General features: G+C 43.3%; 2 protein-coding genes and 1 long non-coding RNA gene across 6 annotated transcripts; 2 read left to right on the forward strand and 1 right to left on the reverse strand.

The window, feature by feature from the left end:
- The first annotated feature begins 261 nt into the window (after positions 1-261).
- On the forward strand, positions 262-9960 carry LOC121905941 (protein SOGA3). Of its 4 annotated transcripts, none has more exons than XM_042424552.1 (12): positions 262-344; positions 1434-2240; positions 2487-2711; positions 2836-2994; positions 3708-3779; positions 4133-4452; positions 4613-4772; positions 5233-5302; positions 5511-6057; positions 6181-6310; positions 6706-6764; positions 9840-9960. In XM_042424552.1, the coding sequence occupies exons 2-12, from the start codon at positions 1494-1496 to the stop codon at positions 9871-9873; spliced, it is 2523 nt and encodes an 840-aa protein (XP_042280486.1). In that variant the 5' UTR covers positions 262-344; positions 1434-1493; the 3' UTR covers positions 9874-9960. The 4 variants fall into 4 exon arrangements, with proteins under 4 accessions (XP_042280486.1, XP_042280484.1, XP_042280487.1 ...); XM_042424550.1 differs by having other exon boundaries at positions 6644-6764; positions 9840-9926; XM_042424553.1 differs by lacking the exon at positions 9840-9960 and having other exon boundaries at positions 6616-6707.
- Positions 6223-9202, reverse strand: LOC121905943. Its single transcript, XR_006098497.1, has 3 exons — positions 8238-9202; positions 7515-7604; positions 6223-6308 (listed from the first exon to the last, which is right to left on the reverse strand). It is a non-coding gene; the product is annotated as an uncharacterized LOC121905943 (long non-coding RNA).
- A 5059-nt stretch (positions 9961-15019) lies between the features above and the next one.
- Positions 15020-22402, forward strand: soga3a (SOGA family member 3a; the record flags this gene model as incomplete). The annotated part of the gene is made up of 5 exons (XM_042423712.1): positions 15020-15349; positions 16986-17528; positions 17838-17917; positions 18176-20060; positions 20980-22402. Coding segments are annotated over 5 exons (3075 nt in total), but the record flags the coding sequence as incomplete, so codon positions are not given.
- Positions 22403-27093: the final 4691 nt, after the last annotated feature.

Genomic DNA, 27093 nt, shown 5'->3' on the forward strand with positions numbered 1-27093 from the left:
ACGGTCACAAGCTTTGTAGTGGTCAAGTCAATGAATCAAGGTCAGTTCAAATGACTGAATACAAGGTGATTTTAGAGTTGCAATAGCTACATCCAATCACCGTTGAAAGAGGGACAGAGAGAGGGAGGAAGAGAGAGAGAGAGAGCAGGACAGAGTGTATCCTGCCTTCTTCCAATGAGAGCAGCCTGCTGCGTGCAGCCCCAGCCCTCCTTGCGATGATGTAATGTCATGAATATTGAAACAGGTTGGCTGGTGGTCGGGAGGCGCTCGAGTCAGCATCCCCTCTGCCTTAATTCCCATCACCACCGTCACCCTTCAACATCCGACAAAAACACCCAAAAAAGGTAAGAAATTCATTTGGACGTTTGTTATTTCCACTTGGTGATGCCTTTTCTTTGAGCGCACAAGCGTGTTTTTGATGAATGTGACTACTGGAACCTGTATGAAGGGCAAATGTCTGCCTGTGGTCCACATTATGCTCTGTACTGTCAGGCCTCCAAGATAGGTTGATTTACTGTTGCTGCTCCCAGTTGTTTATCTCTAGAAAACACTCCGGGCAATAACTTAGCTTACACTGAGCTGTGCTTTTTTTCTTGTTTGGACTAAATGAATGGTGTTTATTTAATCAGCACTGGGTGAGAGATTGTGTGAGAGAGATTGTGTGACAGGTAGTCGATTCTTGATGCTTTTGAAACAAAAGAGACAAAAGAAAAAATGCCCAAACGGAGCCAACTGTGCAATAGATGCATTAAAGAGACTTTGTGTCCGTTGCTCTTGGCACTTTTATAGCTCATCTTCCATCCATTTGAGTAATGAGTCATCGGGCATGTTGGATATGAGGAGTATGATGATGGCTGACAGGAAACGGCTCCTCAGTAGGCTGTACTCTCATGGCTCCAAGAAGCTGGGTCATCCTTGTTTTCTTTCAGCATGGTTCGGTGGAGGATCAGATAAGAGGCCACTCAGAAACTGCTTTCTGTCAACTTAAACAAGCAGCGCGGTTTAATTGGCTGGAAGGCTGCAGGTTTAATAGCCAATGACATTGCCTTCTCTTTGCCCTCTCACTCGCTCATTGCCCTTTCGGCAGCACACATGACGCAAATGTGGATTGTCTAATTGCCTGAGCTGCAGCTGATCTCACACACATCTAATCAAGCAGGGGCTGCATAATGACTGGTGGTCACGTACCTGTCTCTGGGCGCTTTCCACTGACAGTAATTAGCTTCGCCCAGGCCTATAACCCCCCCATCTAAAATGATGCGCCCGTGCATTGTGTATTTTATAAATATGTGTAATTCCCATTCTTTTTTCAGTGTCTGACAAGTAGGCTAACAAACTTGGACCTGTAGATGATAAACTATGTAATCTAGCCTAGACCTTATCCATCTTTAGCCAATAGGGCTGAACTTTGATTTAAAATAATTGTTTTCTAGCCACAGGGATACTGGGGAAGGGGATGGATGTTGTCGAGGATGAGCTGAGCCTTTGACACCATGATGAACCCATCTTCTGCCGACTCGTCGCGGCAGCCAGACAATAGCAGCCGGAAGCAGCAGCGGTCGTCGTCCCCGGCCGGGCTCAAAGACGGTGGAGCTAAAGCTACACAGAAGGGCAGCAACTCGTCAAAGCCCATCACGTCGAAACAAGGAGGAGGAGGAGGAGGGAGAAACAGCCGAGGTCATTCTCCCGTTTCCACAGGCAGGGAGCGGCAGGCAGGAGGGGCTCCTGCCATCAAAGGCGCGGCTGCTGTCCAGGCAGCTGGTGCTGAAAGCCCGACGCTGAGCAGGCCCGCGGCGGCGGCGGCAGACAGAGGCGGCATCCACACATCCGACGACTCCACCCGCCTCGTCACTGATGCCTCCTCACCCTCGAGAGCAGATCCGAACCGCGTCGTCTCCGACCAGCCCTGCGCATCCAAATCCCCCAAACTGAGGAGCAAAAACCCGAGAGGAGGGGAGGCCGCCGCGGCGACGAGCGGCAGTAAGAAGAGCTCCAAAGGCACAGTAGGCTGCGGACCCGGTTTCTGGAAGGAGGGATGCTTGCAATCCGAGCTAATTCAGTTTCACTTGAATAAAAGCTTGGGGAAGAAAGGGACAAAGATGCAGGCGAAATCAGCATCTCCGCCGGCCTCAGAGCCGGAGCTGTCCCCCGAGCCAGACTGTCCACAACCGGCTCCACAGCCAGACCAGAGACTACAAGATGAGATTGAGAGGCTGGAGGATGAAAACGATGATCTAAAGGTAAATTGGTAACATGCTCCAAGCTTGACAATTTAGATTTACGCTTAGAATATGTAATTTCATCGTGCGCAATAGACGCACCTGTTGTATTTGCATGCAGGCTGCATGGTGACTGCTTTAGTGCTACAGGCATTGTTTTCAAAAAAATGTTTTTAAAGGGGCCTGAGCAATTTTCTTTATTGAGCCAAATGTTGGATTTAATCATTTCGTGAAGCATTTTCACTTTCTTCCTCCGTGTTTTTTTAGACTGAAATCGAGGAGATGCGGGCAGAGATGGATGAGATGCGGGACACCTTCTATGAGGAAGACGCCTGCCAGCTGCAGGACATGCGCAGAGAGCTTGAGAGAGCCAACAAGAACTGTCGGATTCTCCAATATCGACTGAAGAAGGCCGAGAGGAAAAGGCTCCGGATTACAGAAAGTGGCCAGGTGGATGGAGAACTGCTCAGAAGTCTGGAGCAAGACCTGAAGGTGGGTGTATGCTGGACTGAGCATCATTCTGATTACTGTTTTCTACTCTAATATATTATATCATGATCAATAATGACTCCTCTTCCTTCTTTCCCTGTCTGTCCTGTCTTGGTCCTTCTCCCAGGTGGCAAAGGATGTGTCTGTGCGCTTGCACCATGAGCTGGAGAATGTGGAGGAGAAGAGGACAAAGACAGAGGACGAGAATGAGAAGCTGAGGCAGCAGCTGATAGAGGTGGAGGTCACCAAGCAGGCCCTGCAGAATGAGCTGGAGAAAGCCAAAGAGGTGAGGGGCTGAGGGAGAGTGTGTGTACTCATTTGTTTCACCATATGTAGTGTGTGTACTTAGGGAAGCGCAATGCAAATTGTGGCCTGAACAAGGTCAGTTTGAAGATATTATAAATGCATTTGAGGAGAAGGTGAACAGACAGAGACATAGTGTTTACAAGGCAGTGATGGTGTCTGACATGTGCTAATTATATCCTGAGCTTCCTAAATTGTTTTTAAAAGCACTATAAACAAGTTATTATTGTTATTGAATAAATACTCAGTAAAAGGCACAGTAAAATAAAAGTGTAATATACTACAGTTTGGTTCAGTTCATTTAACCAGGTTAATCACAATATCACAATGCCAGCAGTGTCCTGTTTACTATTAGTGGAGCAGCTCACGCTGCCCAGCAGTGACATAATAGATGTATGTCGTAATATCCCTTTAAGATTTGTGAGATGCTCATTCATAAAAACAAACATGACAAAAGGGCTAAAAAAAAAAGCAAGTTTTTTAAAAATGATTTTCTGGCTATAACATTGCTCTTACATTGAGAGCACCGAGATTTGAATTTGAACATTTTACCAGAAATGATTTTGAGGATGACTTGATACAGTCTTGCTTTTCCATTACTGAGCCTTCAGAGTCCATAAAGTGATGATATCACTGCTGTCAGGAAGAAAACAGTGAGCCGATGATGATGATGATGTAACCATTGTTTCCCTGCAGCTCTCATTGAAAAGAAAAGGAAGTAAGGATGGACAGAAAGCAGAGAGAAAGACTCCACAGACACCGATCGAGGTGAGTCAGCATTTATGTTATTAGATTATGAAGTAATAAACTCCAATAGAGATGTTTAATAATGAGGTTGTTTTCCAATTCAATTCACATTTTAAAAACAAAATGTAGTGTGCAGAAAAGAAAGAGAAAAAAGGTAATAATTTGTTGTGAAAGAAAGTATAATGAAGGGAGAACATGACCGATACCCCATAACAATATGTGCTGAGACAATGAAACTGTTCCTAGGATTTTTTTTTTTTAAAGCATGCTACCAAACGAACTTAGACAAGAAAAACACTTGCAAGTTTATTTTTTCCCATATAAACCTCTCAGAAGACTAATGGGCAAAAGCAAATTCTCTTCCCTCCTCATAGGAAGAAAATGAGGATCTGAAATGCCAGCTTGCCTTCATCAAGGAGGAAGCCATCTTGATGAGGAAAAAGATGGCAAAGATCGACAAGGAGAAGGACCGACTGGAGCAGGAGCTGCAGAAGTATCGCTCCTTCTATGGGGATGTGGACAGCCCTCTGCCTAAAGGTGAGGCTGGAGGACCCCCCACCACCCGCGAATCAGAGCTGAAACTCCGCTTACGCCTGGTGGAGGAGGAGGCGAACATCCTGGGGAGGAAGATTGTGGAGCTGGAGGTGGAGAACAGGGGACTGAAAGCTGAGCTGGATGACATGAGGGAGGACAGGTACTTGGCACTCTTGCATTATTTTCCTTCATAGGAAAATTCAATTTAAAATTTGTGACAACACAAATTATATTTTATTGTTTTTGCAAAAACAGAATAGAAAAGAGGACTCTGTAAAGAAAATTCCACAGTTACTGATGCCTTCTCTCTCCTCTCCTAGTATGGCAGCTGCAGGAGTGGACAGCTCCGGCAGTGGAGGTCAACAGTGCAGGGAGCAGGGCGAGGCTCTGTCAGAGCTGAGGCAGCAGCTTCAGCTGGTGGAAGATGAGGCAGAACTTCTCCGCAGAAATTTAGCAGATGTGGAAGAGGAGAACAAAAAGGTAGAATGCACTCCCAAAACGACTGATTTCTGGTCAGGTCCAAGGACTGAATCCACAGTAATGTCTTAATAAATGTAATAAATGATAATTGTACTGATATACTCCTCTTTAGTCTGTTCTCTATTTTCTCTGCCTTCTATTTGATGCATTAAGCTCTGTTAAACTTTAAATAAATTCCATCAAAATTACAACAGACTGTAAATAATATATGACGTATGCTTTTTTTTGATATTACAAGGTAACATAAGGCTGCTTTAATTTCAGAGATGTAAGATGTAATTTTCATAAGTGTCTCCTCTTTCCTTGTCTATCTGTTGCTATTTTTAGTATCACCAGTGACTTTGAGGCATTGCATAAAAGCTGTCTGCTGTCTGAGCCTCATGCATAAGAAATTCAAGTGTGTGAACTATTTATACTCACAACACTAAATACACATACTAACACTCAGTTTCACATTTAGGTGACAAGTGAGCTTAATAAACTGAAGTACAAGGCTGGATCGCATGAAGCTGGAATGAGACATGGAGGAGGTTTGTTTATTTTGATTTTTTTTTTTACTTTTTGTCTCTCAGTAAGTCGTTGTTATATGAGACGAAACAGCTGCACTGCGCTTCTCTTTTCGCTTAATAAATCTGTATCAGGTGAAAAATGTGTTTCATAAGGCCTCCAAGAGCTTCACATTAACTTCTCATTTGCAGAGTTGTTCCACTTTTCATTGTTGCCTTGTTTCAACCCCAGGAGGAGCTGACCCCGCTAAGGTGGAGGCCCTCCAGGAGGAGCTGAAAGCAGCACGTCTGCAGATCAATGAACTGAGCGGAAAAGTTATGCAGCTCCAGTATGAGAACCGCGTGCTGCTCTCCAACATGCAGCGCTATGACCTGGCCTCCCACTTGGGCATCCGAGGCAGCCCGCGGGACAGTGACGCAGAAAGCGACGGAGGGCGGGACGATGACACCCCCTCAGCCTCGGCTTCCTCCCCTCGCCTCCTCCCGCCCCACCGCAAACGCGAGGGCCCTATTGGAGGGGAGAGTGACTCGGACGAGGTGAGGAACATCCGCTGCCTTACCCCGACACGCTCCCTGTACTCACCCGTGGACAGCCGTTTTTTATCCAGAAGCCTGAAGGACCGGCAGCAGATGATAGACATCCGCATCGAGGCGGAGAGGCTGGGCCGGACCATCGACAGGCTCATCGCTGACACCAGCACTATCATCGCTGAGGCTCGCGTCTACGTCACCAACGGGGAGCTGTTTGCCAGGCTGGATGAGGATGAGGAAGGTGGCAGGTAATGAAGACAAGAGGGCTTCAAGTGATCAGATGTTCCTTAGTATGTCTTTATTGTGATTTTTAAAGCAACTCATGCATGAATTCACTGAGAGTTCACACATACTCTGCCTCTTCTCCATAGGATCAGAGAGCATGAGCTCCTGTATCGCATCAATGCTCAGATGAAAGCCTTCAGGAAGGAGTTGCAGAGCTTCATTGACCGGCTGGATGTCCCCAAGCAGGAGGATAAACAGGCAGAGGAGCCACTGTCTGTAAGATGATGCAAATACACAGACGACTGTAATTTCTGTGCTGTCTAATATGCACATTTTGTATTCTAACTGCTTGTCAATCTGCCCCTCTTCTTCCCCTCCCCTTTTCATTTAACTCTCATCCATCAAGATGTTTCAGCCCATTATTTTGCTGATCCTCATTCTTGTTCTGTTTTCCTCACTCTCTTATGCCACCATTTTCAAATTGGTATTCCTTTTCACCCTGTTCTTTGTTCTGTAAAGCACATAATCAATATCATATTATGTACATCTTTATTATTTTTTTAGTAATCCATTCATTTCAGTTCTGTTATGTTGAACACGTCACATGAGGTCACCCAAGGTACAGGATATTATCATTTTCCACGTATGACGCACGCCACTCATCTACTCAGATGCTTTCAACATTTATTGGAGACCAAACACCTTGGAGTGACCGTGGAGCTTTAATTAGGTGAGTATGTCACTTAACTTTTCACTTAAAGTGAACTGTGTGCTTTTGGCAGACAATCTATGTTTAAGTTGCAGTTTTGTAAAATTTTAGTCTTTATGTCCCAAAGTACACCCACACAGGTGTTTTCACTTACTATGCCTAATTAGACTTCTTCTCAGGACTGTGTAGGTGTGTTCCAACTATGTTTTATTGACATCTGTCTCACTTCCCTGTTAATTTGTTGAACTAATTGGGGAAAGACATCTTACACTATTCTTATTAGTACACAGGGATTGGTGACATCTTGTAATTCTCTGCATAGCTTAGCTTGGGTGGGTGTGCAGGGCCTTTAATTAGATTTATAAATGTTGTGGAAAAACTTTACTGTAAATGCTAAAAATCAGCATCAATAATGTTGCCAAATGCTTCTCCAAAATATGAAGAACTAAAATACAGGTTTTTATGTGGAGTGAAGTTTGTGTTATGACTGATACTAACACACACACACACACACACACACACACACACAAAATCTGAAAATGAACCAAACATTATGTCTCTTGGAAGTTCTTCACAGGCAAGTGTCATATACTGTCTGAGTCATGACAAAATGTCAACGTAATATGTGACAAATCATCCAAAACTCCAATAGAATATGATCCCTCTACACCAGGAGCTCTGGCAGTTCACCCATATTTGGATTGTGGTTACATGTGACATGGAGGAGTGTGTAAAAAATGTGTTGATGGTGGATCTATTTGACCAACGGACCTGACCACCAGGACGGGGGCGGAATCGGTGTCTTGTGTATCGTTCTTTCATCCCACCGGTGGGATGATTTACGTCACATATTAGGGCCAGCTGTGGAGATGTGGATGTGGAGAGAGAGAGAGAGAGAGAGAGAGAGAGAGAGAGAGAGAGAGAGAGAGAGAGAGAGAGAGAGAGAGATTTTATTCCCGTTAATGAAAGCATCATTTCAGCTGTAGGCTGTCGCTCTCCAGTTGTTTTTAACTAAACCACTGCATTCCAGTTGAGACTTGATTTCAGCTACTCATGTCGTTGGCTGAAATGTAGGCTTTCGTGGCTGTTTCTGAAGGAGGACCTCCATTATCCAGGATCATATTAGAAGAGGAGGTAAGGATCTATTCAGCCAGATGGACCAAACGGACACCAGAAAACAGTAACCGCGTTAGGCTACAGTTACTATGTAGCGAGTAACGCATTACTTTTTCCAGGTTTGACGCTACAGATAGACATAGCCTACATAATAGCGGCTATCTATGTTTCTTAAATCAAAATGAAGAGAATCCCACCCCTCGTCTTTTTCCTCGTGATAGTCATCCCCCTGTCACGCTAAGACAGCAGATGAAAATGGTTGGAAGTATCCCTGCTACTGCGTTTTCATCGTGGCGACGGATAAACAGATCGACATTTGACATTTTGGGTTGAGGAGAAATGAAACTTGTCACGTCTTTTTACAGGTAAGATACCTACCATTCATATTTGCATTTATTGTGAGAAATTACTGCTCCCAGACCATAAGTGAAGTTTGTTGCCTCTGAAAGGGGTGACTGCTATTTTTGACCATCCAGTCCACTACAGCGCACTGTGCGTAAATTTGATTTGTTGCCATGGATACAGCGTAAGGTAGTATCCTGCGACGTGATTAGAGCAACCCGGTGTTGATTAATGGATGCTCCTCCGGTACCTCTTCAGACGCTATCTGTCTTCAGGAAAACACACTCTTGGTTACAAGGGGTAAAAATACTCCGCTGCTCTTACATCAGTGTGCCCCGTGATATTTTTGGGAACTTCTCCCATTCGCGCCGGAGTGGTTACTGGGTGTCTGTCTTTGCCAGCCCTGGATTGTCGCCTACGACGACTCCGTGCGGGGGAGAGAAAAGACACAGTGCGTCCTGAGATTTCGATATGAACGTGTGAAAAGGAAAACAACGCATGGGTGTAGCAGTGAGGAGGTCTTTCAGAGACAAAACAGGACACCGTGGGTATCCGGGCACCACAATGAGGGCTTGACCTTGTCCCTGCGAAGACATGAAGGGGACCAACGAGTCCAGTCCCGTCGCCTGCAGCACAGCGGTCACTGCTGGCCTGGGCGCTGCTGTGTGGCCGACGGGGGACTTGGCCGGGTTTGGATAATTTTTATTATGCCACCGGTCACCAACTGAAAAAACGGTGTTGAACTGTAGACATTTCTGCAGTATTTGAACGTATGCATTATAGAGCAGAAATGTACACTTGCAAAATATCTTCATGATCAGTTTTTAATAACCTAATTTACATTGTTAAGTTTTTTTTTTTTTTTAAATGTTTTCTTTTGATGCGGCTGAGAAATGTGGACTGCGTTTATGAACGGTTCGGGGCTGCAAGGTGGGGGCGGTGCTGGTGGGGGCTACGTCCCGTCTCAGGGATGGGAGTTTGTACCGTGCTCTGGGATGGAGAGGACAGACAGAGGCAGGGGCAAAAGCCGCAGCCCGCTGAGGAGGATCTCCTCTCCGCCCACTGTCTTCAGTCAGCTCTACGAGACCCAGTTTGGTACTACTTCACCGGGCGGAGGAGAAAGTGGAGCAGGGACGCAGCTCGAAGTCCTCAGGGGACAAATGTGGCCAGGTCCCGAACCCCAGCAGCAACAGCAGACACAACACACGAGGCTCAAAAAGAAATTTGAGGATTTGAAAAAGCGACACGTGCAGGAAAAAGGAGAATGGATGCGCGAGAAGGAATCATTGTTGAGAGAAGTGGCTGACATACAAGTAATTGGAAGTATTTACTTGTCCTGTGAAAAGTAAACGTTGTCCTGTCTGTCTGCACTCTTTTAACAATGTATTTGTTGTGTTGTGTTACAGCTATCTATAATATTCCCAGAATATTATATATCAGGGCTCCAAATTCAAAATGTGATAATTTGACATACCAGTGTATGCATCAATATATGATTAAGTATTGAGTTTGTCCTTAAGTCTTCAGTAATTTGCTGTTGTTGGTTGAAAATGATATACTGTGCAATTTGGGAAGGCAGACACAGTTCATCTGGCATATTTGGTTGACATTGCTGCCAACACTGTTTTTCCCATGCAGGGAGGGGAGAACCGGAGGATTCTGCTGGACCTGAAGACGGTTTTGGAGGAAGTGCAGGCAGAGGTGAAGAGAGAGGAGGAGAAGAGGAGTGAGCTCCAGCTGCAGTACACCAGAGACAGATGTGCCTGGGAGCTGGAGAAGGCTGAGCTCCAATGCAGGATTGCACAGGTAACTGAGGGATGATGATGACGGTGATGATGATGTGTGGGTTGGATCTGGTAGTGCATTTAAAAGCATCTGCAAAAAGTATTTTGTCAGTTGCAGCGTGTTAGTGCATGTGTGTGTATATTCATACATTTTTATGTGCATACACAATATGAATGCAAGTATCCAAAAACAATGTAACGTTAATCTTGTTTAGTAGCAACACATATTGCACATAAACTGTTTTTCTTTGATTCATTTCTAAGTTGCTCCTCTTGTGTATTATGTTTGTGTATTTTCTCTCGTCTCTGGATGTCTGGCTTGTAGTTTGGTGTAAATTGGGATGGCCATGTTTGCCACCCACATGGCAGGGTGATAAGTCACCCTGGAACTCATCCAACTCAAGCCCTCAGCTTAGACAAAAGATTTGCACTGAGGAGATGAACTTGGTTATCCCAGCACAGCCAGACACACAGACACTCCGCTTGGCTTTTAACAGCTTTCTGTAAGCAGATGAAATATTAACCTATTGTTACTTTGGACAGCTGCTGTTAAGCGTGTCTTGAAATGGGCAGAGAATACTTTCAGAGTTAAGTTTGCATACCAGTGCCACGCTGTGTCAGGCATTGCATGGATCACTTGACAGACCGTGCATAGTTATTCCTCAAAGCAATGCGGCTTTAGAGATTTAGCTTTTTTTTTTTTTTTTTTTTTTTGTAGTTATATCAGAAGATGGATTTATTTCGTTGGCCTCAAGTAGAAGTCTGTCCAAATCTAATCAGGCTGTTTCACATTTCATTCAAAAAATGGAAAGTTTTAATTCTGTGAAATTTGTTCAGTGAGTCAGATTTATCTGCGTGCTTTCTCTTTCTTCATGTCTCTGTGCTTGTTATATCTGTAGTTTTGTGATGTTGCGACTTCAATCTCTTTATCTTGAGCCCCGATTCCTATCACAAACTTAAACCTGATTGGTCGTGCATTCACCCATCCGCACAGCTCTCTCCTTCTGTTGTCCTCTGAAGCTCGAAGAAAAATCAAGTGCTTCTCTGAGTCAAGTGATGCAGCTCTGAAATTCCATAATGTGGTGCTGGAAATTAACAAGGTGGCGCGATGATACTGCAGAGCAGTTGGCCAAGAAGACCGATGACACGATGACGTGGGAATGCAACACAGTAGCATAGTTTTACCAGATCACAGCTCTCACACACACATAGATGGTTTTAACCGCCATAATGTAATTTCCTCTGTGTGAGTAGATGGCACAATGTTACCGTTCAGCTCTTCTTTTTGTCCCTCTGGTCGCTAGGCCTTGCTACAGTGTAGTTGACAAAGAGCCTTATAAAAACAGACATTTACTGTTCTGCTTTGTGTTTGTAAAACCCTGTGAGGCAGTTGGAGAAGGAGGCTTAATCTACTCCAGGAGCTTATACTATTTTGCCAATACACACACATGGTTGGGACAGAAGAGATGTCTCTCTTCTTTATATATTTGCCAAGTGCTCATGGTAGTCTGTTTATGTGCATGAACAAACAATGTGTAAACAACCAAATCCACTTATTTCTCACTCATGGACACCAAATTTTAATGGAACATGCACACACACACATATACACACACACACATGCAGACACTCAAATAGATTTTCCTATATTGATTGCACAAACAGACCAAGAGAAATGTGACTTGGGATGAAGCTATGCTGGGTGGGGTTAGCTTCCATTTGTAAAAGTTGTTTTGTCCTGATACCACATCCTGCCACAGTGTACACTTTTGGGTACATGTTTACCAAGTGCTAATCTAAGGCTGCTCATCAGGTTCAGAATACATCAAGTCCAAGGTTTCTAAAATCAGTTGTAGCTCAGGAATCAAATGACTAATTTACAGACTTTAGAGTACATTTGCAACAGGTCTATAACCAAATTTTGGTCTCTTTTAGTTTGAGAAAGTAGCATTACATGTAATTTGGCTGCTGATGTTAGACTAGATTCATGATTTTGGGAATTCAGACTGAATGGCCGTATCATTTCACTTCATTCATTTATATATCAGTTGCTGAACAAATCAGAGATGTGGGCGGCGATTCAGAGGTCTGGAGAAATGCATGCAAATGAGTACAAGGAGGTCAGTAGAGCAAAATGGGTGTAACTTCATTTCACTTCGAAGTGAAATGTGAACAATTTCAACACAGATAAGAAACTCCACACATTGCTTTCACTTCACCAGTGCAGAGGACAGCCCATTTTTTATCAGAGGATGTGGAGGAGGCAGGAGGTAATTGTTGGGGCAAGTTGAACTCTGATAGTGATCATGCTGATGACAATCCAGAATAGTGCTGAGTTGAAAAGTAACGGTAGAATTAGCATGTTTGCCTGAGAAGAGCCATTCAGTGCAATCAGCTGAATGAGACATGCAGTCTAACCTAAATCTTGGAAACCTGAATGAACCTGCTAGCATTCCACAGCTAGCTGGACTGTTTCGCTTTCGTCCGCTCATTATTGCACTTTGACGAGAGACTTTGAAAGCGGTAGCACACAACTGGAGGGAGGCGGCCAGAATACTGTAGAGGATTATCCAAGCAGCCAAGTGTATTATACAAACCTGAAGTTAGTGTATGGAGGATGTGCTTAAGGGCTTTAAGCTCCTGGGTCCTGTGAGTTGGAATTTTAAGAGAAGCCACAAGTGAAATGGCATTTGTTCATCTTCATAGTGAAGGCATTATCTGTTCTCAATCAGGAGACTAAATTGCTACTGCATGTAATTGCCTTATAAGTACAGTTTCATGCGTGAAAATTCCAAGTCTTACATTTTTTACATATTTTTAGATACGATTAGCAGTCCCTCTGTTAGTCATTTGATCGGTCACAAAACTGAAGCTTTAAGCTGCAAACAGTGTTGCCACATCACCATTTCTTTTTAAATGTGACTTGTTTGGTCTAATCCCAAGTGAATCGATTTAGCATCAACATGGTTTCAGTTTATCACCAGTTGCTTGTTCTACTCGATATTTTAATTACACACCTCTTTCCTCAGGGTGTTATGTCTGTGAATGTATCTACTGTATATTGTAACATCCTTTTCGGGCACTTGTACCACCAAATACCATGCAAGCATCCAAGGTCTGAGGAAGAAGGCTTAGGCCGGATATTTCCAAGCATATTTCTCCACATGACATGCCAATGATTTATGAAAGCTGCTGGCTAGGAGACATCTCACTCGGCCTTAGCAGCCAACTCCCCCTCCTCTTTTACCTCGTCTCCCCACCTCCCCTAGGAATGTGACATTGTACAAGGCTGTGTGTCCGCTATTTATAGTGGGTCACCGTGGTGACACAGTTACCTTTATATACCCTGTGCCATACAGTGACAGACAGGGTGGTCAAGAGTAGCTGCAGAAGGCTCGTTGAGACTGAATTTAAGTTGCGTGTGTGTGCACGAGTGTGTTTGATGTGATGCTGGGTCCCTGTTTGCATGCACAGTTCCTCCAGAATTTCCTTTAAGAAGCCAGTTTGCCATTGCTTTCTCTGTCAATGATAAATGGACTTAAGCTATTTATTTGGGCTCCAACCATCTTGTTTTTGCACTTTCACTATTTGTTTATATTTGTATGTTTAAATAGACTGTGGACGGTACCCATCATCACCAATCTGTAATTGTGGATAACTTCGAGAAGAGCCACAGGCAAACAGAAAGGGTTCACTTGTTTTTCTACACCATAATTTCTTGACCCCAGTCCACAGGCAGAAATAGCACCATGACCGGGGCTTGTAAGAAGGCTTTGGTCGATGTCTGTGACTGAACACTGAAATAACACACTCAGGCATGCTCGTATGCATTCTCTCCCTCTTTCTAACACACACACACACACACACACGGACATACACACAAACACAGAGGCACATGCGTAAATGCACATGCACAGGCGTTGTCTTGGGCTCATTCCAGGCCTAAAGCCAACATTTTTCCCCCTTTTTTTTACTAACAACAAAAATGCACATATTTACCACAGAATATACAGATTTAGGTCTGAAAACACACCCTCATTTTTTAACAATTTAAAAGAGGATTACCTCTAAATCAAAGAATTACATTATGTTATTATAGAGCTAGAGGACATTTCAGGATAGCTTTCCCAACACTATTATCTTATCTAAAGGTACAAATCAGACTAACTAGGCTTTAAACTTTGATCTAATCAAATTGTCTGTTGTTCTGCTCCTTTGTTGACAGTGAACTAGAGTCTGACTCAGTAGCACAGTCTTAATTGGGGCATAGTTTTGCAGACTCTCTTATTTATTCTCATTCATTCTCTCTAAAGTCATCACATGTTTTTGGCTCAAATTTTTGGCCCTTACGGAGTGAAATTCCCAGGGGAAATGCCCAGGGCTTTTCACTTGAAAAGGACATTGAATAGTGGCACTATACTAATATTCTCATTAAAACAAAAATGTCAAACTGACCTAATCAAATTGGCATTTTTGTAATAATAAGAAATATTGAAAAGAATCAGGAGTTTGGCCTTATTTGTATCGAGAGATTGTGTCTGCATGTATCACTGTTTTCTAGAAAAACTAGTACGCGAGAGTGTTGTTTGACTGAGGACGCATCCTCTGCAGACATATTTTGCTGTGCCTAAATCTGCCGCATCCTGAACTGTATCCTGTGTTAGTGAAGAACCATAGAAAAGAGACTTGAACTCTGAACCCATGAACCCCGTGTGTGAGTTCTCACAGGATATTTTCATCTTTCAATCCTCTATCTTTTCTCCCTCTTCCCTCCTCTGAACCCACTCACACTCGTCCCTGTGGTGCATTATTCCCCCACTTCCTCCACCTTCTCTTCCTGCCGCTCCTTCATTCTCTTAATTCCACTTTTAACAATTTCTCTTCCCTCTGCCTTGCTGCTCTTGTCATCTGGCTTTCATCCTCCTTTCCTCCAATCTATCCCTTTATCACCACTGACTGTTTTCTCTCACTGTCTCCCCCACTCTGCCTTTCCATCTCCCTGCTCCCTTCACTCTCCTCCTCTGTGCCTCCTGAACTCCCTGTCTGTTTCTTTCTCTTCAGTTGGAGGCTAGAGAGCGTGCTGAGTTGGTCAGCGGAGGGGTCCAGTTAGCAGCAGGTCCTGGCACTGTGGCGTCACGGAGCAATCGAGAGCAGCACGACGAGACTTCAACGCTCCGCCGGGAGAGGGAAGCGCAGCGGAGGCTCCTGGCAGACACACACTCGACGGCCATGGACCTGCGCTGTCGCCTGGAGCACAATGAGAGAGACTGGTCAAGGGAGAAAGCTGAGCTGCTGGAGAGGTTTGACGTGGAGAGGAGGGAATGGGAGAGCCAGCTAAAAGATATGCAAAAGAAAATAGAAGAGGTAAGATGGCTGAATAATAATATTTCTACACGTTGCTAAGATGAATTGTTTTGGGCTTAGCACTATAGTTAAAATTGTGTTAAGGCAAGAGTAAAGGTTAAAGTAAGGGGATAGTTGTAACTATAGATAAAGGAAAGAGCTCAAAGGTATGTTCAGTTCCAAACTTCTCTACAAATTTTTGATCCTACGCATATTTCATGGTTCATTGTTGCCAGGAGTTTTGCTTAATTTGTATATAATACTTAGCTTCCTATGCACTGAGTGTGTTAATCGTCCCTCCTACACATCCTGCTAACCATCAACACTGTCAAAACAATATCCCTGATCAGTGCAGCTGCAGAGTGTGAGGAAAGGAGGGAGTGGGAGGAGGAGGGCAAGAATTCTGCTGTTTCTCTGATCTCTGTGTGTTGAAACAGAGGCAGTGAATGAGACGGTCTGTGATCTGCCGTGGTGTAAACAGGGAAGCTGGCATGCAAGAGAATGAGATTTATGTTCATATGGTGCCCTTAGTACCATCTTTGTGTCAAATTGTTCATGCATTTTTGAATGAAGTGAATAAACAAAACATCATCAAGGGGGTTCTTGTTCTTTTCATGTTTAAAAATATGCCTAATTGTCTCTATCAGAGCTAATTTAGGATTAGATCTGTTTTAGTCTGTAAGATGGATTTCACTTCAGCATGCATAGATTTATGGTGGGGGAAATATGAGAAGTAGAGCTGAAACAGTTAGTCAATCGATTAATCTGTCGGCCAATTGAGTGAAAATAATTCTGCAATAACAGGAGAGCAAGGGAAGTAATTCAGAGCAATGGGCAATGACCAAGCTCAAGACAAAATCTGACATGCCCCGAAGAGCAAATTGGTGTTTTTAATGAGGGTGCCCATACAAAAGTAGTTGGACATAGTGCTAAGGCACTGGAACAATTTGCTATGAAAAGAACATGTGGCTCTCATTTGCCCCTTCGAGACCAGAAAATGAGAGAGGAAAACAGTGCAAGAATAAAGCAGGCTAAAAGGCAGTAGTCCAATCGAGACATTGCGTGATGGGAAGGGAGCCCAGTCAACATGAAATAGTAACTATTTTCGGATTCCATGGTAGCAGGCCAGATGTTATCCAATTTTATTTGAAAGAATTCTTTGAATGTTATTTTTTTTTAATCCTCTATGGTCTGAATATCTTTGTATGATTGGTTGCAATGCTGTTTTGACTTCTCATGCTGTCATTAGTTTTATATCTTGCATGATCCTATTGTGCCATTTACATTCTTTATATTGTCTTATATTTTCATTCTTGACTATTGCATCTCATTTTAACCATCCAGTGAGAGTAGAGTAATTGCAGAAAGTACAGTCGTAATGCATTAAGCCCCTTTGAACTCATTACTCTGACATAAGGTGTATCTTTGTGACCTTATAGATAGTTTCATTAAAACTTGACTTTGTTTGTTAATTTGTGTTGCATTTTACTGATAATATCATTTATTTAATTGATGGTAATATTGCGTTTCCTCAATTATTGCAAAATGTATCCTTAAAGAATACATTTAACATCATAAAATGATTGTTTCATTCAAAACTAGGCTTTAGTAAAGCTGAATAAATTATGTTCTCTTTTTTTATACTTCCTATTTCTAGTTGTACTGTGAAGTGAAGGTCAAGCGTGAAGGAATCGGACTGGACACTGGGAGGCAGGAAGAGCACGATGTTGTGCATCGGCTCAGTATGCGTTCAACCAGCACTGGCTCCAGTCTGCTCAGTGACAACTCCCACTCCCAGCAGCTCAGCAGCAGCAGTCAGTCAGAACTGAGCAGACACCCAGCATTACCTGGTTTGGGTCACAACAGCAACATCAGTGGCAGTGGTGGGAGAGATAGTCAACAGTCCGCCTGTTTCCAGGCAGACAGCCTCTGTGAATTTAATATTGGTGGTCAGTTTAATCAGAATGACCATTTACAAGCTGAGCTGGTGGATGAATTGAGATCCAGAGGCCCTTGGAAGCAAGACTCAGTCACTGATAGCAAGGAGGCATTGGACACATCGGAGCTGGAGGCTGTTTTACACGGAGCCCCTGGATGTGGAGTGGTACAGAAAAATGGCTCTGAAGGGAATGAAAGTCCTCTGTGGGGAGAGCTGAGTTGTGGCAGCACCAAGAAGAAGAACACCACTGCTCTCAATGCTGTGAGTCATTTAAAGTATATATTTTTTAAATTTGCTATAAGCTCTGTATTTATATACAGATTAGACACATCAGAGTGTTTTTAATTTCTTTCATTTCCTTCTCTGCTTCTTTGTTACAAACATTTTGATCATCAGTGTTCCTGTAATCCTCCTGTATATACCTGTTTTAGTCATCCTTTGGTTTCTTTGACTAGAAAATCCTCTTTATCTGCCTGACCATCAATTCAAAATCCTACATTTGTTTTGCACATTACTTTAGCAATACACAGTTACCAACTTGCCTCTGTTTCCCCCTTCTCTCTGTCTCAGGCTCTGAAAGAGATCGCCCGTGTCAGTGAGGAGCTATGTAGCTACCAGTATGAGATCAGAAAGAAGAGTGGGGATAAGAGGTAAATAAATCCCCCTTGCTATGATAACTTCCTGGCGCCAACTTGTACCTACAGCATGGTAATCACTGTTCTTGTCTTGATTTACTTATTATGTATATAATCTCAGTGCCAGGTTTGTCTCAGTGCAGTAAGTGAATTATAAATCATATTTTAACATATTTCTCTTGCAAATGGAATTAGTTACAAATTATATGTAAATAGGTTGATAAAAATTATAATTAAAGTAATAAATATATTTTATGGTTTAATTCCCTTCAGGAATCGATCTGAATCCTTGTGCCTCCCGGAGGAGAGGGAGATGCTGCAAGGGCACGATAAAACCGGACTGGAAGCGGATGAAGCACCTTGCGACCTCAGCCAGATCTACGAAGACCTGCGGGCCTTGGAGAGGGAAAACTGGATCACCTTGTCACCAGATAACACCTGGCAGGCCACCAGAGGGCCAGACGAATCCTGGAGAATGAGTGCCACTGATCCAGACAGCTACCATGACACACAGACAAGCCCTGAAGTACTGTCTGAGATGGATATAGCAGCCCCGCCCATCCCTCCCCGCTCCTCCTCCTGGAATCTGAGTAGCCCCACCCATCCAGACTCAGAACTCCACATCCCAGAATCCCCCATGACGACAGTGAGGAAGTGCCATAGCCCGTGTGTTCTAGTGGACAGAAAGTGTAGCAGTCCATCCATCGTCAGGAAGTTTGAGGCTATGCTCCAAGAAAACGAAGGAAAGGTTTTAATAGACGGTGTGGTAGCATCGTGCGCTGTACCCGTTAGCTCTAACTGTAACATGGGCTGCTGCCACAGCCGCTGGTCCTGTGATGCAAGCAAGTTCATTGGCAGTAAGTTGTCTACGTATGGGACTGTCCAGAAAAGTTTCTCCGAGGTCAACATATTGAGTGCTGGAAAAGACCCAGATTACAGCCCTGGTGTTGGGAACTTACAAAGCCCTGAGCTACAATTACCTCCGATTGTCAAAGACTTACCTGTAGAGTTGCTATTGTCTTCTCTGGAAATACCAACTACCAGCCCCAACATCCAGGGTTCCAAAAGAAACATAATGCTGGAACAAAAAACAGCTGAGTTCAACAGAACTTTGTTTCAGGCGGAGATGGGCCGTGGCGTAGAGGAGCAAGACAGTTTTACAGCAACAGATGCCCGCTCTGTGGGTTGCCAACCAGCCATTTCAGCAGCTTGTGCGTCAGATGAGGTTTTACTTCCCAGGGAGAGTAAATTTCAGCCACGTTGTACTGATGTCACTGCTAGTGTCATGGGCGTACATCCTGAAGCCACATTATCTCTGTCCACCTTGGATTCCCCTAATCAGAAGCCCGAGGTCCAACCGAGGCGAAGCAGATGTGGTGCTGAAGTTCAAAAAGTCAGAATGAAGCAGGAAATCCCGTCTGGCCTTTCACCTGAACAGTCACAGGCTGGACTCAGGGAAGCAAGCACGATAACCTCTCAGAGAACCGCACACCGTTCTGAGGTCAAGCACAAAGTTCGAACAGCAAGCAGTCCTTCCAGGAAAACACAACACAGAGCAGCCACAGAGGCTCCCTTTTCTGAGACTGTCTTGCCTGCAAATACCCAGCCAGGTCAGAATGTGGAGGGTTCCAGCTCCAAGAATGAGAATCCCCATGGAGCAAAGCTTCAGCCAGCCAGGGTTGGTGTCTCACCCCAGCAGCCCTCTGCTGAGAACAAACAAAGACAGATGACACAGCCAGGGCACCAGACGCAGCCAAAGCATGCATCTCTTCCTTCCTCCCAGTCTGACTCTTCCAGACCTGGACCTCGAATGATGAATGACCATCCTTGGAAGCCCCTCACTCTGGCTGCGTATCCACGGCCCGAGGGATCCAGGTCCAACTACGGGGCAGTGGAAAGGATTCTGAAGAATTATGAGAGTGCAGCCCGGGCTCAACAGAACCAGAGCCAACAGAGTGAAATGACTTCAAGTCCTAACCTCAGCGTCAAGCAGGAGGAGAACGCAACAGAACTGGACATGCTGGACACACATCCTCTGCCCTTACCTCCTACTCTGAGACACACACAGCCCTCACACACCTCACAGACAGACACCACACATTCACAACTCAGCAGCCACAATGTCATGGGAGTGACAGAGATACAGCTTACAGTGCAGGTGGGTAGTTGACATTTTGTTATTACTAAAATGAAATTAAATCAAACTATATTTTTAAGGCCAGTTACACCAGTGCACCTGGATGAACTTGCACATTTCATTCTGTTCCCTTCCATTTGGAAATACTAAGCGATTGCCCTTGACTGAGGACAGCTCCGGTGGGAATGTTGTTTATTTCTGGTATGTGCTAAGAGACAGAAGCAGGCCAAAGCCTCCATTATAATCTGTGCATCTGGGCCATTCCATTGCTTAAAGGCTCCTAACAAAAGGAACTGATGTTGTGGCATATAAAGTTAACTTGGCAGGAGGTCTATCACCCTCATGTCCCTCCATTTAAAAAAAACTTTCATCTTGCAGTCCTTCCACAGGGCCTCAGTGCAAGTGTTTTTCTGGCCTTTGTGTTGTAATTACAGATGTATCTGGAAGAAGCCAGCTGACTAAATGCCCTTGGCAGACCACAGGGAGCAAGAAAGCTGAAGCGGTTACGCTGCTTTAAAGTCATGCAAATGTTAAAGAAATTGTGGAAACGATTATCAAGCCAATTTTATTTGACCTCATGAAAAGAATGTAATTAGAGGCACCACTTTAGTTTAACCTTAACCGATGAGCACGTTCCAAAATAAAATTACAAGATCCTGTGAAGTGGCAGTTGAACTGCAGCACGTGCAAGGTATTTTAATTCAGTTGCTTTTCTCTTTTAACCGAAAGGAATTGGATCATCTTCTTTGCCCTGTTGTTTTCCCAGGACAGGGCTGAATTTATCAGTCTTCCTGTTTGAAGTATGCTTGTCGTCTTCTCTAGGGTCAAGAAGACTACAGATGGAACACGTGACACAATGTAAAGTATCTGAGTGGCTGAATTTGATCGTTGATAGAACGGTGTGATAATCCTAAACGTTAATTCATTTGTTTCTCCACAGGAGAAAGAAGAGTCTGGCTTCTCCTCGTCCTCCGTCCAGAAGAACTTCTCGAGGCCTGCCCGCCCAGCCAATCGACGCCTCCCCTCCCGATGGGCCAGTCGCTCCCCCACTTCCTCCTCCTCCACCTCCTCGTCTCCCTCTACCACCCCTGTCGTACCTCCATCCTTCCCGCTCCAGAAACACACTTCCTCCTTTACCTACTCACACGCCTTTCACATAGAGACCGTCATCATTTGATCTTCACCTTGAACAACTAGAAGCCTTCAGTGATAACCTTCCCTTTTCTCTCCATTACTGTTGTACATACCAAACCCAGACTTATCTCCACTCCCCCAGACTCAGAAGTGCTTTAGTTGTGAGTTCGCCAACTCACTTTCAGAATGTATGTGGCATTCAGTGGAGCCAAGCTGACCAAGGCAAGAAAAGGATCCGAAGAAGCTTCAGTTATTCAGCAGTATGCTCTGATTATCCTTCCAGGCATCATGCATCTCCTCAAACATCACTTTTAAAAGGAATAATGACATCCAAAGCATCATTCATTCATGCCAGCCATCTGAATGGATATCCTATGCTCAGGATTCTAGCCTTGACTAGTGTAGCCTTGCAGATCTACCAACAACAGACCCTTCACTATTTTCCTCTGTTCTATATACTGTATATACACCTTAAAGTGATGCTAGCTCATATTCAAATGGTGTACACATTTTCAGCCAAACAAAATACAGTATGATGTATTTATGATGTACTGTTTTTTATTTTGTGTGCAACATTATGTTTTGTGTGGGGTTTTTTTTGCACAAAATAGGATGTTACATACACAATATGCAGCATCATGTTGGATTCAGATATAAAGCAGTGGAGCAAAGATTTCCCCTAACGTCACTTTCTCAGTGTGCTGGATAAAGCAGTGTTGGTTTTTCTGCCTTCTTGAATATAAATACTTGCAGTACATGCCTGAACTGTACCTTGCCTGTGACAAAAACATTTTGCTTTACATTCACGACTGGCTTTACATTTTTCATGCGTATTTACTTGATATCGACAGATTAAAATGTGAGTTCCTTTTTTATAACTTTGTACCAAAGGCTGGTTTCTTTATATGCATTTTCTTGATTTGAAAATTAAATGCATTGTCTGTAATGGCATTTATTTCTGCTGTCCTCTCATTGCTGATCTTTTCCAATCAAAATGTAATGTTAAATTTCATTCATGAGAGCCCGCTTTTGTGCATAAAATAGATAATGATGCTTACTGAGAAGAAAAAAATGAAAAGCCTTTTTTCTACTTTTACTAATTCTGAATGGTCACATATCAGGACATTACTCAGCTGAGTGGTACAGTTTTTTGGGTCAAAGTGGTGAATCATATCATGATGAAGGTGATGCCTTTGCTGTTCTTTTTGTGTAATAAACATAAGGACTAATATGGATTCCTCTTCTCTTTTCACATCACATACCAAAGTATCAGCACTTGTTTCATACACACAGTGTACTCTATGTTATGTTTTGTTATGCTGTGTGGCTTGTTATTCAAATCATTACACTTAAAAAAAAGTTTCTTGGTAGCTTAAACCCATTTGTGAAGTGTGACTGTGAAAGCATCACTACAACATTACACTGTATAAAGGGAGACTGTAGAATTTCAAAAGTATTGCAGCCCTTTGAAAAAAAAACTTGAGACATATTTAACCGAATATTCTTTTTTTCTTATCCCCAATTATCTCCAATAATTTAGTTCACAAACTATAAGCTAAGCCAGCCTTGCCTCTGTGCAGCTGCCATGTCCAAATACAGCCCTCCTTAATTCTTAGCCTGAAGCAGGAGCAACAATTTAATACGTTCTGAACATCAGTCAAAAAGTTGCACATAAATATTTCTGTGACTGCATCGAGAGGAGTCCTAGGCGACCATACAACTTGCAGAGATGAAGCACCAGAACCAAAGGACTGTCTGGCTTCTTTAATCTTGTTGGCTGACATCTTTGGCGACACTATGATCTCTTCCTCTGAGGGATGACTGCAGAGCTACGTGACGGCAGCAGAGGAACAGTCCATCATTATGGTAGTGTGTGTTTGTGTGCTTTTTTTGAATGTTTTATGCATTCCTTTCCAGATGTGTGTGATTTTGTTTTGTTGTGATGAGCTAGACTCACCGTTTTACTTCTTGTGCCTGTTTGTCTGTCTGGACATAAAAACACCTGTGTTATTTCATAATTTAAGTGCACTGTCTGTAAAATGAATCAGTTTTCATACACAGATACATGTACATGGCCATTCACTTAAAATGAGACACACGCCCGCGCACTACACACAACCATACACACCCTTGGCCCTGACAGCGACGGACACCTAACCCCTCACCCTGAAACCTGGCACCCGAGGCTGACTGAAATAACAGGTGCGACAATGTTATGGTGCCAGAAATCCTACCCTGGCGATGATATAAATATTGTCATCCTTTCCTGATGCCCAGCCTAGCGCTATGTTGGCTGTCTCACCCTGTTTTCCTGTGTCGAGTTTAGGCAGGAGTGTAGATTCCCAGTGCTGGCCTGCACTCAAGTCTGGAGGTTTCCAGATGCTGAAACCATAAGCAGCACTAACTGTTTTGATTCCACTGCTGCTTAAAACACAATGATACTGAAAAGAATTTATGGAACCATCTGTGTTTTATCATGCAAACACAGAGTGACTGCAGTTTCTTATCAAATAATTGTCATCAAATGTAGAAACAGCAACTATTTCTAGATATGGTCTCCACTGGACATATTTTAAGACATATAAAAATACTCCCCTTTGAATCATAATCTGTGACTACTATAGTGTTTCCACAAAAAAGTTTAATAATCTAGTTAGAAATTCTTAAAATGACATCTGCTCCTTTTCCCTCATTGAAAAATCCAGGATTTATGAATATGCACATGTGTTTCCTCTCAAAAGTTAAACTACTGGATACTAGATACATTCCTTTCTCCGTTTCAGTGTATGTGCACTGGAGGATTCATGTTTCCACATCACACTTATGTAAGCTGCACATTGGACTACAACTGCCTGCGAGACAGGTTCAAGGTGAGCTCAGAGAAAATGTCTCCTTTCAGCAGATGAATATGAAAACATCCTTCTGGTATGTCCGCACAGTGAAGGTCAAACATTCAAGTAAATTGACAATAAGCAAACACATTTTTTTGAGTGAAAGGGAACTTAAAATGATTGCAGTTGCATGTGGCTACAGACAGTTGTGCAACATTGACATAAAGTCTAGATGTAGCAATTATATGATTATGGGCATGTGATTACTGTGATGTTAATGACAGTGATTGTCAGCCATGTGTCATTCAACTGCGCTGTGTACATTGCTGTATATGCTCAGGATTTCAGTCCTGCTACACTATAGTGGGTGATTTGCTTAACACCCCTTCAGTCAAGGAACTAATCAGAGTAAATTTCCTTATCCAAACAAAGACACACAGCATCCACTGGCCAGGCACACTATGTGATCTGATTTGATCTGTCAAGACCAGAACAGGTCCTTACTGCAGTTTCCAGCTCTTGGGGCCTGATGGCTGCTGTATTACTGAACTGAGATACAATTTTCACTCACTATACGGCATAGGAATTATAACTAGCAGTGGTGTTAACCAGTGTCCAGGTTTAATTTTGGCCAGTGGCGTTCCCTGTGCTTTTGCTAAAAAAATTGTGAAGCTAGACCATATGGTAAAACCTGATTGGCTGGTAGACATCTTTGCATTCCCCTGTTTAACAACAACAATAAAGAGAATATTTTCTTCTTTCCCAATAGAGATTAAGGTAATTTATGGCAATTTTGAGTAAACACTACTTGTAGTTGATGTTTATGTTTGCACAATTGAGCGAAAGTTTCAAATATATAGTACATATTATTTTGTCATTTAATGGTGTGAATTGGTGTGTCTTGCTGCAGACACATCCTAGTAGCTGCTGCTGTGGAAAAGTGTTTGTTGGCCCGCCGGTGTCTCCTGGCTCTCTGCCCTCCAGCTCCACTGACCACCCTGCACTCCACACAGGAAACCTTCAGGCCCCTGAGAGCCTCCGGCACCTGCCAACCTGCCATTCTTCCTGCCCTGAAATAGACCTTTACTGGCACTTATCTGATCTGTGTCTGTGTGTGTGTGTGTGTGTGCGTGTGTGTGCATGTGTTTTCTTATCTTGGTCAGTTGGTATAGAGGCTTGCTGACTGCAGCGCATTCCCTGACTTCCTGTGGAGCCTCAGACAGCTGCATATCGATCAGTACGTTGATGCATCACATTAGAGGCCACATACACACACACACACACAGACATACATACATACATACATACATACATGCAACAATATTTGTGCATGTGACCAGAGAAATATGAGTACAATGAGCACGCATTTCTTTGTCTTTCTCTCTCTCTCCCATTAGCCAGGTAGTAATTTCAGACAGGCTTCCATTATCAGCTGGAGTCTGCGGCTGCATCACTAATATCCGGATGGATCATGAAACAGCAGGGCTGAATTTATTCAAAATGACTGAAGGGGCTGAGCAGATGATGAATGGAAGTGGACAGGCACAGTTATAAAATGGATTTAGAATGAACATTCATGAGGGAGGAGGAACACTCTGGACAAGCTGCCAGCCCATCACACATACACAGAGGTCAAAATTGACAATCATTTGCACTCACTGGTGGGTGACTTGTCCACTATGTATGCAAATTAAATTAAGCCATGTCCTTCCCCAGGTGCTGCACTTCACAGAGTGATATTTAGAAACAGGTTGCAGGCTAGCTGACCTAGCTGGATGTACTGTACAGAGCATGGAGAGTCAGCGTGTCTGGAATGCTTGTCTGGGAAGAGTCCCACCGACCTTTTTGAATTCCTTCCCCACTTTTAAATAGATCGGAGAGGTGTGGACTTTAAAACAGAGCTGGCTCTATGGCAGTCTTGGATGCAGTGCACTGTATCCTTGCTGATGACCTTTTGCATTTGTGGTACAGTCATGGAGGAGTCTGAAAAAGGCACTTATTTATGGAAAAATACATTTTATTGATCATTATCTACACACATATCTGATCAAATCTGATACAATAGTGTTACTGTGTCTTAAATAGCTTATCTGAGTATATAATTGTACTTCAAAGGGCATGTGCAGAAAATTGGGGGGATTCCTTTGAATATTATTGTGAAACCATATGCTTCCAAGATAAACTTAATGCAGATGTTAGATCAGTGATGGTTATTGGTACGTGAGCAGCCACAATGTTTTGCCAATTCCTCTTCAAATGTGCTCACATGCTCACTTTTGCAACCCTGAAATTGGTGTCAGACCTTTGATTCAACATGTCTCTGGAATCCTCAGTAATCCAAGTGAAGCAGAAAGGTATTACTGGTTTTCTCAGTTTGTTTTCACAGAGATGTTCACTGCTGTGGATAGAAGTGAAGGATTTATGCTTCCAGTAGACCACAGGACAGAAAGTCCTAGTAACCCCCCTCTGCTTTTGGCACATTTCTCTCTTTTTTCCCTGCACCATCTCTTGGTCTTTGTATAAACTTTTCTTTCCTGTTTGTTTGTTTTATGCCTGTCTGTCTCACTGTCTGAACATAACATTCATCTCTCCTTTGACCTTCCATCTGTCTCCTACGCACACTTAAAGTTGTACGAATCCATGGACCTCAGTATTACTCAGCTTAGACAAATTATCTAAATAGTGTGCCAACAGGTCAGCAGCAGTTTATGACTGTGTTTGCACAGTACTATGATCCCAGAGCATTTCACACTTTTTACTGCCCCTCAGAAAGGTGGTGGTCCCTGTTGGTATGATATTACATGTTTCTAGGAGGAGTGGACTATTCCTCAAACTGGGAAGACATCTTCTAAGAATGCTTTTTTCTTTTGTCTTATCACCACATGTTTGCACTGTTCCAGCACAGGAGAAAATAACCCTAATCTTAACGTCATCCATTATTCTAAACCCTCTTGTTTAATACCACTGAATGATTATTATCACTTTCATCTGAAGATGTACACAGTTTTAAATGTTTGACTTGGCAAGACATGAAACCAAATCTCAGAGCGGGCTGTTGTTTGACAAGACGCTGACATGGTGTTAGACTT

The sequence above is a fragment of the Thunnus maccoyii genome, chromosome 10 (assembly GCF_910596095.1).
Source record: "Thunnus maccoyii chromosome 10, fThuMac1.1, whole genome shotgun sequence".
Classification (NCBI taxonomy): Eukaryota; Metazoa; Chordata; class Actinopteri; order Scombriformes; family Scombridae; genus Thunnus; species Thunnus maccoyii.